The sequence below is a fragment of the Genypterus blacodes genome, unplaced genomic scaffold (genome assembly GCF_046128005.1).
Source record: "Genypterus blacodes isolate CSIRO-AG114 ecotype Tasmania unplaced genomic scaffold, CSIRO-AGI_Gbla_v1 ptg000133l_1, whole genome shotgun sequence".
Lineage (NCBI taxonomy): Eukaryota > Metazoa > Chordata > Actinopteri > Ophidiiformes > Ophidiidae > Genypterus > Genypterus blacodes.
Window position 1 is genome coordinate 2778799 of NW_027466935.1, and position 19626 is coordinate 2798424.

General features: G+C 45.8%; 1 protein-coding gene across 1 annotated transcript; it reads left to right on the forward strand.

The window, feature by feature from the left end:
• Positions 1–23: 23 nt before the first annotated feature.
• ndufa8 (NADH:ubiquinone oxidoreductase subunit A8) lies at positions 24–4628 on the forward strand. The gene is made up of 4 exons (XM_076164170.1): positions 24–210; positions 804–967; positions 3418–3583; positions 4117–4628. Exons 1-4 carry the CDS (start codon positions 160–162, stop codon positions 4252–4254), a joined length of 519 nt encoding a protein of 172 aa, XP_076020285.1. The 5' UTR covers positions 24–159; the 3' UTR covers positions 4255–4628.
• The last annotated feature ends 14998 nt before the right edge of the window (positions 4629–19626 follow it).

Here is a 19626-nt window from a genome sequence, read left to right on the forward strand (position 1 = left end):
ATGCTACGTCATCACCCGGCGCCTGAGCAGCAGCCTGTAAACTGACCTTCCTAGCGGCCCCGGCGCTCGTCCTGGAGCCAGAAGAGGACCTTGAATGTTTTTTACCACCAGCAAACTTTGATTATTCCGACTCTTCTCTTACTGTAGAGGCACTCAGCCATGTCCGCCACGTTGGAGGTCCCCTCGCTGGCGGAGCTCAAAGTCGACGAGGTGAGCAGCGACGGTTGTTTTTAGAGAAACAGTAAGAGAGAAAGAAGTTAGCTTAGCCGGCTAAACCAAGCTATCTGCTACGTAGTTCTACAATACGCTCATTCAATTCAATTTCTGTTTACAACCGCTACTCTCCTCTCGGTAAATAGATAGCTTAGGTAATGTTCGGATGAAATACTGAATTACTTTGAGCCCAGATGAAACTATTAAATATTCTGTCGTCATGAAAATGGCTAAGTAGCATCATGAATTAAAGAGAGCATGGATGGATTACTTGTTTTTCGGGGCTTCATGTTTGCATTACCATTGTCCCTCGCTGGATTCATTACAGGGGTTAAAGTCTGCAGTGTTATAACAATAAAAGCTTTGACGGACACATTGTGACCCCTGCTTGGAAGACACAGCTGTCTAGTTGAGCTCAAACACTGTAAACAAGAGGAACTGACCAAAGTAAACACCTGTATGTGACATTCTTGTTAGTTTTTAAAGCGCTCCTACAACTGATGATGTTCATGTTAAACGGTAAACATATAACTGTGTCCTAGTGTTCATACCCCTGCCTCATATCTCCCCACAACTTTGTCTCTGCGCAGGTCAAGGTGTCGTCTGCGGTGCTGAAGGCCGCCGCTCACCATTATGGCTCCCAGTGTGACAAACCAAACAAGGAGTTCATGCTGTGTCGCTGGGAGGAGAAAGACCCTAGAAACTGTCTGAACGAGGGGAAGAAAGTCAACGAGTGTGCGCTCAACTTCTTCAGGTAACGTTCACACGTGGATCCCAGATTTGTATGTGATGAACAATCTTTGTGTAGATGATTTGGCAGAAACTCTCAGCTGATGGCGCCGCTTCACCGGCTCATTGAAGCATTCTGTATCCATTTCTCTCTGAACTGTGATTAAATGCATCTCCCCTGCTGCTCCAAAGTGCTGGATGACGTTTTGAACACACCTGAGCCACTCTCCCTGCATGGGATCTTACTGTGGCGGGTCACATTATAACTCTAGGCATTATAAGTGTACAGAAAAGAGCTGTTTGATCTGTTTGACCGCACATTCATTCAAATAACTCTGTGATTGCGGGGCTTGAGGATGAGTTGACGTTTTCAAGGTGTCTGCCAATTTTACCCCAATGTTGTGTCCTTGCTGAAGAGATCGGATTGCATATACATGTCATATGACTGCAATGTGACTGAGTGACCGGCTGTATGCAGGCCACGAGTGTATCCTTCACTTTATTTAATAACCTGGCCTGGTTTATCAAGTGCAGTTAAAGCTAAAAGGTTACGGTGGAACATTTAGCTTCCTCATTTACTCTTAGAATATTGTCTTTTCTCTTTTTCTTCCCACGTTATGTCACTGTAACGGTGCTACTTAACAGATTAGGCAGAGTTAAACAGCGAGTCGTTCATATGCAGAGATGTTGCAACGGAGTTCCCTGTCGGTCTCCATATGTGATTATATCCGTCTCCAGGCTGTTGGCAGCAGTCGTGACGTTGCCGTTGACAGACTGGTGTCATCAGCAAACCTGATCAGTTTTTATTTTGTGGTCTCTGAATGATTGAAGATGTGGCCAAACGCTCCGGAGCCGGCTGGAGAGCGGAGCGCCGAGAGTCCCATGAGAAAGCTCGGAGGCCAGGGAGTCTTGCGGTCGGGAGCCTTTTGGCGTTTTTTTTTCCTCCCTCGGTGACGGACGTGTGGGCAGAGAGGCTGAGGTTGAAATCCCGCCGGTTGGGCAGCCCAACGATGGCTCGTGGTCTTTCGCGGGTTCACACAGACGAGAAGATGCGAGAGCGGGGATGTCTGGTTTCCTTTTCCTCCGAGCCACCCTCCTAATGAGCTTTTCATTCCGTTTTGTCGGAAGCGGGATGTAGAGGCCGGCCAAAGTAATGCAGGAAACATCCCCGGCCAAGTAGAGAGTCTGACCCTGATGTTCAACCCTGGATAAAATTACAAGCAGCACAAACGCCTGGTTAAACTTATTAAAGCGTGTGTGTGTGTGTGTCATCTTCTATCCTCAAAACGTTGAAGGACAGGAATACACACCCAAATAACCAAACTATTCACTTCTATTTAGTTATGGGGTCGATTCCCTCAGATGTCAGAAGAGTTGTTTTCCATTGTGCAGGAATACTTTGTGGCCCCAGTAATCCTCCAGCTGTTTGTGTTGCATCATCCGTGTTTATAAGCCTCATATTGTTTGGTGTCGGTAGGATTTAGGAAAAGTCGACTTGATATCCTGTCAGTTTGTTTTTATTTCTGCGAGACATTTTTTTTGTCCCCTCTGTTGGACTTATCGTCTTCGCTCTCTCTGCTTTAATGAAACTCCACTGCGGTTTTGTTCTGGGGGTTTTTACATTTTTGTGGCCGGCGAGTCCATCAGAGTCGGGTCTGCGTTCGGCCCCCGAGCGCTCAACATTCATCCTAGTATCTGGAAATAATCGTATGTTAAAATAAGAACGTTTGATGTGGGCAAATGACCAACGAGCACCTTTCATGTCTCCAGCTATTTTTTTATTTACCGAGCGGTCGACGGTTAAATAAGCCCTTGAATACCTTCAGTATAAAGTGCATCAGAGTGCCAGTGGGGCTATTTGAAGGAAGTGGTCTGTGCTTTTTCACTCTTAACTGCCGCGTCTGTGTTTACCCGAACGCTCGCAGGCCCCAGCTCACGTCGTAACTTAGGTGCTTTTGTGCTCTAAACAGATTTGTGTTTACGGCCGCCGACAAGAACGCGCCGCCTGCGTTTCAAAAGCAGAAACAAACAGCAATAAGTGGTAATTATTATAATGAGTTAAGATTTGGAGCGGAGGTTGTAATTGCACCTGGGACCTGGTTTGGTTCTCATGTGCTTGAGGGATCTGCCAGCGCGCTCAAATGACCAGTTTAGAGGGTCATTATGGGAGCTCTCACCAGGAACCACTGGGAACAGGGTTTGGACTCGTCCTCCGCAAGCCCACCATTTCAGTTTATGATGTACAATAATTGCTGCTGACATGATTTTCCAGTTGGAATCATGGTCACAGCGAGAATGTGCTTTGATTTGTTCCGAAACGGCTCACTTTTGACTCCCCTTTGATAGCTTTTCAGTATTTTCTGCGAGCTCTGTTCCAACTCATTCAGAGCAGCGCAGCGGTCTGGAGTGCTTCAATCTGCCCTCTCGCATTTTTGATCCCGATTCAAATCTCTTGTTTGCTCTTGTGTCTCGCAGGCAAATCAAGGGGAACTGCGCCGAGTCCTTCACAGAGTACTGGACCTGTTTGGATTACTCCAGCCTGGCAGAGCTGCGCCAGTGCCGCAAACAGCAGGGAGACTTCGACAACTGCGTCCTTGACAAACTGGGCTGGGAGAGACCCGACCTGGGAGAGCTGTCCAAGGTGAGGGAGACGGGCGGGCGGGCGGGAAGGGAGGTGACGGAGCTCAGCTATCACGACGCAAGCAAGCGCGCGGACAGGTTCCCCCTGATTACGGGCTGAGCGAGTCGGCCCTGATTGCGTGTGTTTAGAGGTCGCTTATCGTCTACAGTTATTACAGCTAATTGTGCAACATCAGTCAAAACCAGAAACCGATCTTGGTAATAGGCTTTAAGACTACAGTATTTCTGTCGTCTTTGAAACAACACTTTCTTTGAATGGCTGTAATCGACTTCCTGTCATTTTTTATCTTCTTTCTTCTTCATCGAATCAAAGACAGACTTTGGGAGCTTCAGGTGAAATGGATTTGTGTTGTTTGCCGTGTGAGTATGTGGAGAGAGGGAGAGAGAGGGAGAGCTGAAGGCAGGAAAGAAAGGCATTATGGGAAACGTGGACAGTATCAAGGAAAGGGCAAACGGTCAATTCTGGGAAGGAGAGGGTAAAGGGGAGAGGAAGAGAAAGATAACGGTTTTGGTCATCTTCTTTTACTTTTACAGGTGACCAAGGTTGCGACCAGCCGGGCCGCCCCTGAGAACCCCTACAAGTCTCGGCCACGCCCCGAGCCCAACCCGGTCATAGACGCCAAACTGGAGCCGTCCAAACACGGCAGCAAGTTATTCTTCTGGAACTGGTGAGGCGAGGACGCAGAAAAGGGGAAGAAGAGGAAGAGACTCCACCCAGCGCTTAGCTCTGTCCAAAACCAACACAGACCTCACCTGACCTCACACACTCATCACCTCAACAGGTTCAATCTGTACAAAAAGCTGGTTTGGGCACCATCAATCTTATGTGAGGTGTGTGTTAGCGTGTGTGTGTTTGGTTTTGGACAGAGGGCAGCTTGACCGTCAGCATCATCGACACATTTCAATGGAGGAAGGAGTCCTGGATGATTGTGTGAACAAAGTCCATGAATCTTTCCTCCTCAGCTCTCCTGTAGATGTAAAGTGTGAACAAACGGAACACACCATTATTATTGTTGTGAAATAATAAACAGATTAAATATAAGAACTGATTTTCTCTCTTCTTCCAAGTCCACCTCTGTTAAAGTCTCATCTGCTTTGCAGTTAATTGTTATTGTTAATTGTTAATTAAATAATTAAATAAATGACAAAAATTCACTTCCATTTGTTGCTTTTCTCTGCATTATTACTTTCAATTAAATCACTTTGTGTCTATTAACAGATCAGTTTATACAAATACAGGTCTCTATTTTGTTAGATTCTTTTTTAATGACTATGTAATTGTCTTGCATTTACTAAATTTAGAAAGGTCTTCTATGCTCAAACCCAAAACAATTCCTTCTAATATGACCCAAGTTGTTGGCAGCACAGTCGTGTTTTGCACATCTGTGTTTTGTCAGCGTGCGTCGTATTGTCAGACTGATGGAGGCTGAGGTTGGAGGTCAAGGTTCAGGGTCACTACCTGCAGCCAGAGAAAGCTGCTTCTGCTTCCTCCTTTTCTCCCCGGCTCACTTCCTGTCTCTGACCTGCTCTGGAAGAAGAAGACCGCGGTGGGAGGGCGGGGAGCGGCGAGGAGTTTGTCGTAAGGGCGCTGGCCTGTGGAACACGGCGGGTCTGTGCCAACACGCGTACGCATACTCACGTACCACCGGGAACGCGTCCAAGTACAGATCAAAGCCCGAGTGGACTGGAGGGGATTTGGGGGGATCGGTTGCATACGAGTTGTTTAAAGTCGAAGTAGTAGTTCGTGGTTTGACTTCCTGCTCCCCTACACACACTCGCAGGCAGGTTCAGTCTTTAACCCCTGACATGTGTTTGATTTCTATTGGGACCAATAGTAATGTGCGACTTGACAGCTTTCTCATGCTCATAAGCAGCGATGTGGCCCTGGGGTGTTTTTATTTGACGTAAACTGCTCTCATTCCATCATACGAACACACAGCCACTCCATTTGTTCAAGCAGAGGTCACTCGCTCGCGTCCATCAAGGTTCTTTTTGCGTATTTGTTTTTTCCTCCGTCTAATTGGCAGTGTCGATCCTCAATCTTAACCTTTTCACAACAGCAGCTACATTTCCATCCGGGTTTTGAATAAATGATGCTGATGTTCGTTTCCCACGTTTCTCATGATGCAGCCACGTCCCAAATGTCAAACGACATCACTTTCTGCGACAAGAATACGTTTCAGCATTTCATTTCACCCTCAAGCAAGTGTACAAACTCTCTTGTGCTTTTATTACTGTCGCATTCTCTGTTTGATGTTTCATAATTTGCATAGATAACGTTGGATGGACACACTGTGGTCATGTACAGTGTGTGTATGTTACGATAAGGTGGACGTCACTGGCAGGAGTTGTAGAAATCCCCCGTACATCCCCTGCTGGAGGTGCGGTCCGGACCTGCAGCCTGCACAGGAAACGTCTGACAGGCGTCTTTTTCTGACCTGGACAGTCGGACAAAGGGAGGAGGGAAGAAGGGATGTGAAGAGGAGAGGAAGTACGGAGGAGGCGAAGCGTGGAAGACGGGAGAGAGAGCGACGGAGACAGATATGGAGGTGGTGGCCAGCGGCGTGAGTTAAGGGACAGAAGGTGTGGGAGGGATGTGGAGGAAACACGAGACAGGAGAAGGGGGGAAAAAAAGTGAGATTCAGAAAGGGCAAGGTGGAAAAGAAAGAGGAGACGGGTGGGGACGGGTGGGGGGGAAGGGATGGAGTGGAGTGGAATGGCTGGCGGTGAGGCCCCAGGGCTCGTGGCAGGGCCCGTCTCCATGCGACTCTCAGGAAGCAGAGGGTCATCGTTTGTTTGACACGGCACCGCCACAGGAAACGTTGCTCTGGCACAGGAAAGAAATACAATACAGGACTTTCACAGAGTTACAGGCTGCCCGGGAGCAACGCCGCCGCTGGAACGCTGAGACGCACAACGCGCCGCCATCGGTTATTCACTCCTATACCCCAAAGAAGACTTCAAATGTAAATCTTTAAATCCTTTGGGATATCAGCTCCAGAAATACAGCAACTAAACAATTAAATATTCAGTCATTGCACAAGAAAACACAGAATTTCCCATTTCTGTGATACATCATCGCTGCTCTACTTCTTGTATCCGTTACGGTACGGTGCACTTGGCTTCCTTCATACCTTCTCTGCATCAGTGCCATTAAAAAGCCCCTGACATGTGGGTGCACTTGATTTGACAAACTCTAAAAACGTAGGTGTGTTTGATTTGTTTATGTTGGTGCGTCTGTGATCTCCAAGACTCTGTGTGTTCCTGAGTGCCGCTTTCATGTCCACCCCCCCTGCGCCCATCGTGGTGCACGGGGGTCCCTTTGAACTGCCATGCAGGTTGGAGTGTGTATGAAAACACACACACGCCAGCCGAGTGGCACCACCACCACCACCAAGACGACCACGACCGCCACTCACAGAGATTAATAACCTCAGGGCTTCAAAAGGGCCAAACGCACAAATGCTCTGTAGACGTTGTTGTTTTTAGTTGTTTTTGTGTACGGGGACGAAATATGCAGGTACATGTACACGCGTGTGTGTGTGTGTGTGTGTGTGTGTGTGTGTGTGTGTGTGTGTGTACTGTGATCAGAGACACACACAGTATCTTCTTTATCTTGACTCGGTAACATACTGTTTGGTTGGAAAGTAAATACTTGTGTCATTTGCGTGTGTGTGTGTGTGTGTGTGACCTATGACCTATGACCTGTGACCTTATGTGGTTGTACTGTTAAAGGAGTATGTATGCATTATGTTAACATACATTCAACACTCTGAGTATTCAGCTTTACTGTGATCAAAGGCAGAACTCTCATTCGTCGTATACAATCAGTAGGATTTACCAACGTTACTGTACTGGGTATTCACACATCTCTGCTGGAATTGAATACCTTGCTCAACAGCACTTCAACAGAAAAGTCTGTAAAAATCCCACACACTGACTGGCTGATCTGGTGGGTCCCTGAGGCCTCTACCCACGGCTGGTGACAGAGCGCTGACCGTGACTCGTGTTTTGCATTCCTGGCGTTCACGCTTCGCCGCAGCTCTTTCACGCCGGCTGTTTTTCACCGACGCCTTTCAGTGTGGAGCCCTAACATAACATTTAGCAAAGTGTTAAGGTTTGAGCTGGAGGTGTGAGCCGCTGGTCGACGACAAGACAGAGCAGGAGAGCTCGCGCTTCAGAGCACGCTGATGAAGCTGAGTCTCTCACAGACACACACACACACACAGGTGAACACTCGTCTGGGACATTGTGAAATCTTTCCTCCCATATCTGTCAAAGTTATAAATCAGAGTTTCACCCGGCTCAACAAACTCACTCCTCGTTTGATAAATAAAAGCTTGGCCATTTATTTTCCAAACGGATGAGTGTGAAGTGTGTGATGAGTGACAGCGCGCCTTGTTGTCACACAGATTAACACTCGAGAAGTTGCGGTCTGGAGCCATGCGTAGCTCTGTTTGTTTACCTACGTGTGTGTGTGTGTGTGTGTGTGTGTGTGTGTGTTGGGTTGTGATGGATACATGTGCTTGCCAGTCTTAAGTGCATCTGTTTGTGTGTTTGTGCATGTGTGTGTGTGTGTGTGTGTGTGTGTGTGTGTGTGTGTGTGTGTGTGTTTGTGTGTGTGTGCTGCAGCTCCTTCTGGGTCAGCCTGTGTTTATCTTGGCCTGATCCCAGACCTTCATCACTTCTCCACTGATAGCTCCACTCCTCCACTCCTCCATCCCTCCGTTCCTTCATCCCTCCATCCCTCCGGCTGTTTACTAGTCGACCGCAGCCTCTCCCTGCCTGCCAACACGCACTCTCCTCTCCTCTCCTCTCCTCTCCTCTCCTCTCCTCTCCTCTCCTCTTTGCCATTGTTTGTTTGTTTCTTTACTGCGTCTCTTGAGTCTCAAATGTAATTTTAAGTGGAGAGAAATATGATGAATTTCCAATTGATCATGTTTTTTTATTAGTGTTTATTGATGTTCTGTCTCGTCTCAGATTCCACATCATCAAGTATTCTTAAACACACACTAGATTTCTGCTCTTTTGTCTTAAGATTTCTCTTAAGAAAACCTTTTGAAACGTGTGGGGCTGCATAAATGCTTGTTGAGGGGGAACCTGATCAATTCAAATGTTTCTTAAACTCCTTATTGTTTTTCACACTTTGTGGCTCATGAATGATATTGGATGCAGTGTGTGTGTGTGTGTGTGTGTGTGTGTGTGAGCACATTAAACATCCATCATCTCTCCCTTGCAGTCCTCACAGAGTAGATGACAATGACTGGATGTTTGTTCTCGTCCACAGACTTAACCCAAACATCGTCGCTGTAATGAGTCACGACTTCTGCTTTACTCAAACCTAAACCAGTCACTTTGCTCTTGTCCGGTCTTATTGAGCTTTTTCTGACGCTATTATAGCATCAAAGGGCTTCGACGAAAGGTATACAACCATGTATATTTGCAAACACACACACACACACACACACACTCACATGAGCAGTCAGAGTTCAAATCCTGCTAGTAGCTAGATATGACTTCTTCCCATGCAGCGGGAGTCTGATGTGGCTCTAATGCTGTTGTGCTTGTGGTTTGTGCGAGGTACACTGCAGCATTCCTCCACCGTGCGCTCATCTAAACACTGCTAGTTAAAAAGGACACCCGGGCGGCTCGGGCTACACAGCGCGGCGGGCCTCCTCTGGGTGGCTCCTATCTGACAGAGGGCTCAGAGAGTCTTGGGTTTCCTACGCATGTCAAGGTGGGTTAGCGATTCCCAGCGTCGGGCCGCCCGGAGGCCCTGGTGGGCTATCAGTCACCCCCGGGCCCTCACGTCTCTCTCCGAGCCTCCTCGCCCTCCTCCCACCCACCGCCTTCGCCTACGCTGACGCACAGGCCGTCTCTTGGCTGTCCTCCACGGTTTACATGTCAGATTTTGCCCTTTTTCCTCGTCTGTGTCTCCCATCCCCCCCCTCCCTTCTGTTCACCCAGACCGTGGTGGTGTGTCAGCGTATACCTTCACTTGCCATCTTTAATTTCTCTTTTTTTACTCCCCGACCCTATTGCGCGCTCAAGAAAGCTCTCTCTGTGCTATAATTGTCTGCAGTCCTTTATAAGTCAAAGGAAAGAGGAAAGAGCTTCCATTGCCATAAATGTTGAAGCCATATTGAGTCATGCCCCTTTTTTTCGAGGCTGAGAAACATACTTCCAGAGACTAAACTCAGCTCGGCTCATCAAACAGGAGGATAAAGTTGAACCCGGTTTGTAAATTGGACGTGGACGCGCCGATCGGTCTCGACTTTGCCGCGTTTCTTATTTGCGTCCCTGTGAGGTCAAGAGAGAGAGACGATCCAGTCCTGCCATCCACGCCTCAACACATAAATAATCACAGCACTTCCAGGTTTACCTTGCCTGTTAGTGTTCCGCGCCGCACAAGCCGCGTTACAACACTGTTGCTTAATTGTGAATGCAGGCAGTTTGTGAGTCAAAACTAAAATAACTTTTTGCTAAAGAAAAATAAACTGACAGGGATTTTTCCTGAGAGGAAACCTTTAGTTTACTATATGACATGTTTCTTAATAGTGCTAAAGTGTTCAGTGTTCTTTAAATAAACAATGTGGAGTTTTGCATAGTGGGGCATGAAAGAATGCAGGAGTCTCGCTGCCCCTCTCACACATGTCAGCAATTTGGCCGCCTTGTGTATTTTGGATGTCGAGAAAAAAAAGGAACATTTCAAAGTAAACGAAAGAAGGAAAGTCTTATCCGCCTGGCAGCTGCGCTCCGGACCAAATTGCTTTCAGCTGATGCGCTGCAGCTCAAACTTGCTTGGGTAATGTCAAGTGATGCATTGCAATACTGAGAAAACAACACAGACAAAAAATAAATAAGAAGGAAAAGAAATGCTGGAAAGTTCCAGGGCCCATTCAGGCAAAGCCCACAACTCCCAACACGCAGACACGACTGGGAACGCTTTTTAATCTGTAGTGTTTCTGCTTTTTATTCAGCCCTTTGAAGGGAATAAAGGCCCAATAGTAGCATTTCACTTTTAAAAAAATGGCTATCAAGCTGGATCAAAGCAGTGAATGCAGCACGCCTGAGCCCTCACAGTCCAACTGACACCGGAATGAATTACAGGAAGGAATAAATAAAGCGTGAAACAAGAAAATTAGAGCGGGGAAATGGACAAACGTGCAGATGTGCTTAATGAACCAAAAATCACAACAACAAAAAAAAGTAGTGTAGAAAAGATGTTGATCGGACAAAATAAGTGACCTTCACACACAGCTTATAGCAATGATAACATATATGATTTATTATTTCATTATTACACTATGTTACACTGAAGGCCAGAGAAAACAAAGCAGAGAGGAGATGCAGATCAGCATCATGCATGGTTTGACTCGTGAAAATATACAAAAACTGTTTAATCCCTGAGAACATTAACGCAGCGATAAAGGAATACACACACTTCTGCACCTTCATACACAATATATAAGACTTCTGAAGGCAAAGTGATTTTGAAGTATTTTGAAGCTGAGTTGTATGTTAATATTTCACATTAGCCATTGAGTGAAACATGACGAAGCCGAGCTGATGTTTTCTCCTCTTAATGGCCTCTCTGTTAGGTGTCTCCCGCAGGAAATTGAGGTGTTTCCCTGCATTTCTCTTTCCGACAGTCCAGATGTCCACAACTGCTATTATATAAGCAGTTAAGTGCACTTTTCAAGAGCTGTGGGGAGAGATAAAGTACAATCACTTTAATGCCCACACTGCAGAGTGGCAATACGGGTTGAGAAGCATTTCATAAAACTTGGAAATCACAGTCATGTATTGGAATAAAGTATAGAAATAGATCCTGAATGCAGCTGTTGGCCAGACACAACATGGACGAGTACACAGAGTACACACATCCAGAATAAAATAATTAAATTTAATCTAATTTTAATGAAATTTACACGATTACAGAGTTCCCATAGATTTCCATTGTTTTGATTCGCTGCAGTGTCTTGCCACCAGGGGGCGCTTCAATCGCCGTCGGCGCAACACATGACACATACGATGGAGTAGATTGTAGGTACATGGGGTGAGTGAGGCTGTTTTAAAAGTTTGAAATTTTCAATGAAATAAAAAGTCATTGAAATGTATTTTATTCATGGATAATTTACCGTAATGACTTGAATTTCACTATATTTTTCTCAAGTCATCTGGTTCTCAAACAGTGGTACGTGTAACACCAGTGGTACTTAAAGTCCCCCTACCCCCACCCCCCACACTGCCATACATTTTCAGGCCTAGTTGGATATTTTATATAATCTGAGTCCTAGTAGAATAAGATACACTCAGACTTTTCTCACTGGTGGTTATTTTTCATGACTTTATCTCAGCTATCAAAGCATTTTCACCACCTCCACCACTCTTACTTTAAAGAACAAGAACGTTTTGGGGGGAACTTCTGTCGACACCAGCAGAACCTACAGCGACCACAACACGACAGGTTGACTCACAACATCCCCCCCCCCCCCAAATCCCACCCCACCTTCTCCTCTGCCCCCCCACCCTCTCTGCAGCTCTGTTTACATTCAGCTGGAATCTGGAAGTGTTTGGCTCGGCTCAGCTCTGCTCTGCACTCACTGGGAACTATCAGACAATCCACATTTTAAACTATTTTGATATCAGCTCTGTGGAGAGTTGCCGTTTCCCTGAGAACGGGACTCGCCTTTGGGCTCTGGGGCTCGCCGCTCGGCCAGAAGAATAAACAGAGGGACAAGGGGGGTGCAGAGAGAGAGAGAGAGAGAGAGAGAGAGAGAGAGAGAGAGAGAGAGAGAGAGAGGGAGGGAGGGAGAGAGAGAGCGAGAAGGAGGGGCTATTGTGTTTCTCACTCTGTCGATACACTACTGCAGTATAAACAAATATGTTAAAATGTATAATCACACTCTCTGCAGTCGCTCGTTAGAATCCCAGCGACAGCAACAGATTGAAGGCGGCGTGAAGCATCAAAGTAGCGTGATGGCTGTAGGATGTGGGGACAAATGTATCTCAGGGGAAGGCAACTAACCAAAACTGAACTAAAATAGATGGATAGAAATAGATATAATAGAGAGATAAAAATAGAAAAGTATAGAGGGAGCAAACTGGGGAGAGTAAGAGAGAGAGTAAGAGAGAGAGAGAGAGAGAGAGAGAGAGAGAGAAGTATATCCCTTCGTCTTATATACATTTATGATTATTTGGCTTAGTCGTACCTCATATTGATTATTTTACATCATCATACAAAAGTACCAACAATGGCACACGCACCACAATTTGAGAACCGCTGCTTTGTTGTATGGTGCGTAGTTAAATTAAAGACTTGTTAACAACGTTTCTGAATATTGCTGGTGACTCTGACATGGGTTTGAGTCCCAGCTGTGCTCTGGTCTGTGAGCTTGTATCAATTAGCAGTGAAGGTGTTGTTTCTTCTACCTACACCTGTGCTGATAAGGTGCAGCTTCACCAACAACCACATAAAGCAAAATTCCAGGTGTGTTTCGGTGTTGACGAGGCTCAGATCTGGTCCGTTCCTGTTTGTCGGTGCTGCGTTCACGTGTCTTGTAACTTTTCCTCCCCTTGCCACATTCCGTAAATGTCCCGCAGACTCAGGCAGCAGCTTCAGTCTGGCTCAAATTGCCTTGCATTGTCCGGAAAGCTCTATTAAAGTACCCTTAGAATTACCTTTAAACGACACCCCCGACCGATCGAGCTGCCCACCTTCCCCGCTTCAGCTTCAAATGACCTATTTGCCAAATGTGTTTATTCAGTTTTTAGTCACTATTACCCTCAGCATGATCCCTGCACTAAAGGGCTAATGGCCGATTAGTTTCCCCCCCAGCTCAACTTCACCGTGAAATAATTGATCACATGTGAGAGCAACTGGCACGCGTTTCCTCTAGTTCTCCCAATGAGGTGCTATCATGCAGTGAGCGCCGAGATAGCGTGATTGCTTCCGGAAACGAGGGAAAGAAAGAAAGGAGAGATGTATGAAAGGGTAATGTGGCACTCAATGAGGCACTGCGGCGCTAAATCACAAAGCAAATTATTTGGCGTTATCGCTTAAAAGCACCGCAAGATTTAAGACATGTTTTACTTCTGGAACGCAGCGACATCACACAAACAGGAAATGGTTTTTAATCTAAATCTGAAGTACGCACTTTAATTTTTTGCCCGTTTAGAATCTATCTTTTGGAGATCAGGAGTGCGAGAAAGTTGCAGACATTTGTTTGTAGTTTTCGTGCGCGTAAAACATGAAATTAAAGATGAATTAAGGGCATTAGTTTGTGAAGGGAATATGATTTCGCCCTTTGCATGATGGGAAAAAGCCTTAAGGATGAGAGGGTGAAGGAAAATACTTGATACTACCGAGGAAACACCAACACCGTTACAGTTCTGCAGGAATGGAAGTGCTCCAGGTGTAATTTATAGGGTACTGGCTGCAATTACCCAAACAAGAAAAACAAAAACATCGCTCAGCATTTGTAGCGATCGAAGGTGTAATCACAGAGGTTGATTGCTGATTTAGTAGTGCGAGCTAAACACACTTGGAAAAAAGAGAAATTTCCACAAAGAGCAAAAGCAATTTAGCTCGTTCGGGCTCTTCAGCGCTCAGCAGAAAGGTTTTTTTTATAGTGATAAATCAGTTGGCGGCTGTGAATTTATACGTGTGTGTTCAAGCAGCTGGAGATGAAATGATATTCGTCTTTTTCTCTTTTTGATGCCGTATGTGTGTGTGCATCCTATGTAAAATTACCCCCAAACGTGATGTGTTTGTATGTGTAAACCAATATGTATGAGTGTGTCTGCATGCTCGTGTTTCAGAGTGTGTGTGTGTGTGTGTGTGTGTGTAAGAGTGTGTGTGTCCTATATGTTACGTTTACCTAAACTGCTGCTCTCTCTTTTTCCTGCTTCATTTTGACAAATTTGCGTTTCCAGGAAGCCTCTGAGGTCAGTGCAGCATCTGTTGCTACTTAGGTCCAAGATGCAGTCATGCGCGCACACACACACGCACACATGCACACACACGGTGCAGGAGCTGCTTTGTATAGGTTACAAAGGCGCTGAGACCCAATCAGACATGAAGGCGTGTTTAAAGTTCCTAAAGTGACTTTAAAGAGGAGTCCAGGTCTAGACCTCCTTAAGAGAGTGTGTGTGACGGGAATGGATTGGATCCTTATTTCAAAGGATCTCAATTAGGGTTATGATATTATATAAAATTTCACTGAAAGGTAACATGCTACTTTAAGAAATGAAAGAAATGTAAGGAACCCTCATAAGTTAAATTGGGCCCCTAGGAGTTCATTGTGATCCACTTAGTGTGTTTGCGTGTGTGCACTGTGTACACAAGTGTGTTTTCACTGATGGTGGAGCCTCTTCAGTTACACACACTCTGTCATTCATCCCTCACTCAGAACAGCACACCTGGACAGTTTGGTCAGGCCAAAGCGCTCCACTGTCTCAGCCCTTCACCCTCAAGTGTTTAACTCTGTCAGTTCTCATTGCCTCTCATTTACGTCTCCTCGCCCAAAACCGCATTCATGCCCAAACATGGTCTGATCCCATCAGACCGATGCTTCAGAATACCTCTGTGAAAAAACCCCAAGATACTTCAGCAGGCCGCTGCTGCCGCCATCACGGCAGCAGAGGAAAAGCCTATTTTGCTCTCTCATGGTTTCTGGGACGGGACGGCGGAGACGCTCAGCACTGAGATGAGAGAAGCCAGACATCTCGCAAAGATCTTTGAGGAAACGGTTTCTGCTCTTGGTTTGGTATAAACCCACAGGAACTGGGCTTCACAGCCAAGACCCCGAGCAGAACCGACGTAACCTCAGCGGGTTAAATAGAACCCAGAACCCGCAGATCACAGATCTCCGTCTCGGTATGCGGAGAGGTCTGGATTCCAGTTAAACCTCATGTTTGAGTTTTTCACATTTAAAGCCGCGGAGAGAGGCAGAGAGTGAAACGTGGAGATTTACATGGTTGACATGAACACAACATGCGATGTAGCTTTTTGCAGTTTGCTATTCTATGCTCATTGGACTCTAATCTGTTCATCCCATGCAGCATTAGAGCTCTGCTGCCACATAAGTGAAACATGGTGCTCTTCTGTCTGTGTTGTATGGTGGGAGTCTGGCTTGATAGGAGAATAATTTCCTGATTAATTTATTTATAGTAGCATTTATTTTGTCACTACACATGAAACACTTCATAACAGAGACTACATAACCTTGATATTTCCTTATCCGCATCATAACATTTAACTTTAGAGGCTTCCCCCTGTGTAATTATTGAGTAAACACCTATTGGCAATAAGAGGAACTGCATTTCAAGGCACGCCGACAACAATGATGTGATTGGTCGATGTACGTCTTTGTTCATATTCGTATGTTTTGTTTACCTCCGGGAGGGTTCTTCCTACTTCTTCCAATTATGGCCAGCAGTCTGGAATCAATAAATATAATAAATATGTTATGATAAATACATCCTTGATAAGTCAAACTAAACATACAAACCCAATAAAACCACACATGATAAAAATCTGGAAAGTTTATCACGATTTGTTCCATACAGAAATCTAATACATGTGCCGTACGTATCTATATGTATTGTAAAGTACATACATAAGCATATGGTACATAATGATGCAGTATATCCATGGGTTACTATACTGTATGTTTAGCCTCCCACTCACTGCCTGCCTCCATCTATAGCTACGGCAGCTCCTCCCCGGCACGCAGCGAGAGCACAAGTAGAGATGTTAACGCGTTGAGATGTGGTGACGCTGCCCCGCGGGGTGACGGACTCGCCGTGGCCCTGCTGTGTTAACAGGGCAGACGTGTTAGAGAAGCCAGGACCACCCCAACTCAGCTTCCCTCTGCAAAACTCAACCAGATGTGTAATGAAGGCCAGTTTATGTGTGAGGATGGTGTGTGTGTGTGTGTGTGTGTGTGTGTGTGTGTGTGCGCGTGTGCATGTGCATGTGTGCGTGTGTGTGTGTGTCTTTGTGTGTGTGTAATCATTCTCACCTGTGATGCAGTGGGTGCTGATACAACCCCCTAGGTGGAGGCTAATGGATACAACCCAGCAGGTTCAACCTCTCTCTCTCTCTCTCTCTCTCTCTCTCTCTCTTCTTCATCATATCACCTCACACTCTGCTTCTCATTTTGTCACGTCCAACATTTTCTTCTTCCTCTATTTGACTTTCTCTCTCTCTCTCTCTCTCTCTCTCTCTCTCTCTCTCTCTCTCTCTCCCTCTCTCCCTCTCTCCCCTCGGGGGCTACATGCTGAATTAATTTTCATATTCCCTTCCCATAATTCCCTTTCTCTCAAAATCCTCCTTAAGAGCTGTGGCCCTCCTCCTCCTCTTCATCCCCTCATCCCTACCTTACAGCTGTTGTTTTGGATTAGTCAAATAGCTCATGTCAGATCCAGTGATCCCTCTCCTTTGCCACCCACGGTGCTGCATTGACACACGCTCTCCCACTCTCTCTCTCTCTCTCTCTCTCTCTCTCTTTATCTCACACACGCGTGCACACAAGCCAAGCTGACACCCGTGACAGGTGCGTGTCAAGGTGTTCTAATGGGCGGGGCCGCATGTGTGTGTGTGTGTGTGTGCTGGTCTCCAGGGGCTTTCTTTCTTTTCACGTCCAGGTAGGCGCGACGGTGCAGGCGTCCCCGCTCACACCTCTCTGCACAGCGGCTGTGTTGTTCTAAACCGGACAAGGAGCGTCATAAATTCCCAGCATTTCACCTCCCTGGAATTCACCTTACCTTTCAACTTCTTCTTCTTTTTGTCTCGGGAGCCTCTGACTGACTTTATTATTTTTCTTCTTCTTCTTCTCCTGGACGGTTCTGTGGAATTTTGACAGCTGCAGGTCCGGTCATCCACACCAGCAGAGACAGACTGACGGTGAAAAGTGTTTTGACATGATGATGGCAAGACTAATAGTGTTATTTCAGTCATTTGGAGGAAGGGAGTTACTGTGTGTGTGTGTGTGTGTGTGTGTGTGTGTGTGTGTGTGTGTGTGTGTGTGTGTGTGTGTGTATGTGAGAGTGCATTTATGTGTCTATCCAGTTGCAATAGCCCAGCAAAGAAGCGGAATTGTCGGAGGTTCTTCATAACGATTTTTCACGGTCATGTTTAATCAATGGTGTTGATTCAGTGATTTGGGAAGCCGTGTTTTTAGTTTTAGGTTTCGATGTCACCTTATAGGGGCGCGGCGAAAAGACAACAAGCGAATAGCTGTCAGTGTTCTGATCGAGGAGCAAGAATCTGTCTCCTTACAACCGTAAGACATCAAAACATAACGTGGGTGTGAGGATCTTCAAGCTTTGTGTGAGTTGAGATCGAGGCCATGTCCAAGGTCAAAGGTCAAGGTTAGTCTGTTGGTAGTAGTGTGTGTTGTATATATCTATTTATATTTAGCAGCTGACGTCTAGTGTGTTGTTAATGCTACATAATTAGTTTGACACTTTAGCAAGATGCAATACCAACAATATTCTTAAGGGGGCAGTGATGTGCACGTTTGTAGGTAAAACGACAAGCTGACCGAGCTCACGGTTCATTTAAAGGCCTCAGCCTCCATCTTGCCACTGCGTTTTGTCTTCACTTCCTTTGTCATTTAATGTGACTTAACTCGTCTTCAGTCATGTCACCTTCATACGAACGAGGCTCACACTCAGATTCAGATTTTAACACGTCACTTTGCGTGTTCCGTGAGATTTCAGGCCATCCTGTGCTGAACCCGTCGCTCCGCGTCCAAACCACACGCTAACGCGAGGAAATTCCTGCTTTAGGAAATGAACAAAGCGTAACTCCAACAGGCAATGAAATTCACACAAAAGCCCAATATTCATGTAATTGCTACTGTCTGCTCGTGCTCAAAGTACAATAGCAGACATGGTAGCTGTCAGCTCCTAATGGCCACATAAATAATGTATCAGTCATGCAGCAGAAACACACACACACATACATACACACACGCATTGATGTGGTGGCTTTAATCAGTTGAATAATTCTATGCTTATGAAAGGTCTTTCCGGTTAACTGATACTATTATAAAGTTATCAACCTACAGTCCGCAATGCAGCCTGATCGATGCTGGGAGTGTGTGTGTGTGTGTGTGTGTGTGTGTGTATGTGTTTGTAATCCTCTTCCTAATCTACTGGAATCATTTTATTTTGTTGTGGTTCCACTTTTGTCCGACCACAATCTTCATTAAATTGGATTCAGTGAATTTGATTGAGGTTTTGCAAACACAAACTTCTGACATGAATTTTTACGACACACACACACACATAAACCCCAAACATAAGCATGATATTATTTGTCATGTCATTTTGGACGTATACTGTATCTATAACCCTCTGCTCCCTTGCATCATCCACTCGCCTGCCCCTTCTCCTCCTCCTCCTCCTCCTCCTCCTCTTGTTTTTCCTCTTCCGCCTCTCATCCTCATCTTTCCCTACTGCTGTTTTCTCTCTCTCCATCACCCTCCTCTGCCCTTCACTCTCTCCCTCCTCCTCCTCCTCCTCCTCCTCTCACATGCTTCCTCTCCAGGACAATGGGAGGGCAAAGGAGCGTTGTGCAGAGAGGATCACCACTGTGTGTTTGGTTAACTGCCTGTGTTTATTTGTTGCGTGTGTATTCATTTATTGTTCTTGTCTGTATATGTGTATTATTTGTTTGTTTACTCTGTAGCATATTTGTATAAGCATGTACATATGTATATTTATGTTTATCAGATTCATATATATTATGTGTGTATGTGTTTGCGTGCATGTGTGTGTGTATACATGCAGATTTATGGTGCAGGAAACAGGGACTATGTCGCTGGAAAACAATAGAAGATTCACACTGCTACTGCAAACACACACACACACACACGCACACACACACACACACACACACACACACACACACACACACACACACACACATGCTCGTTTGGTGCTCACTTCTCCTGAGACCCCTCTGTTCTACCACAAGGAACTCCCTTCCTGCTCGCAGTGCAAGCAGAAACGCGCACACACACACACACA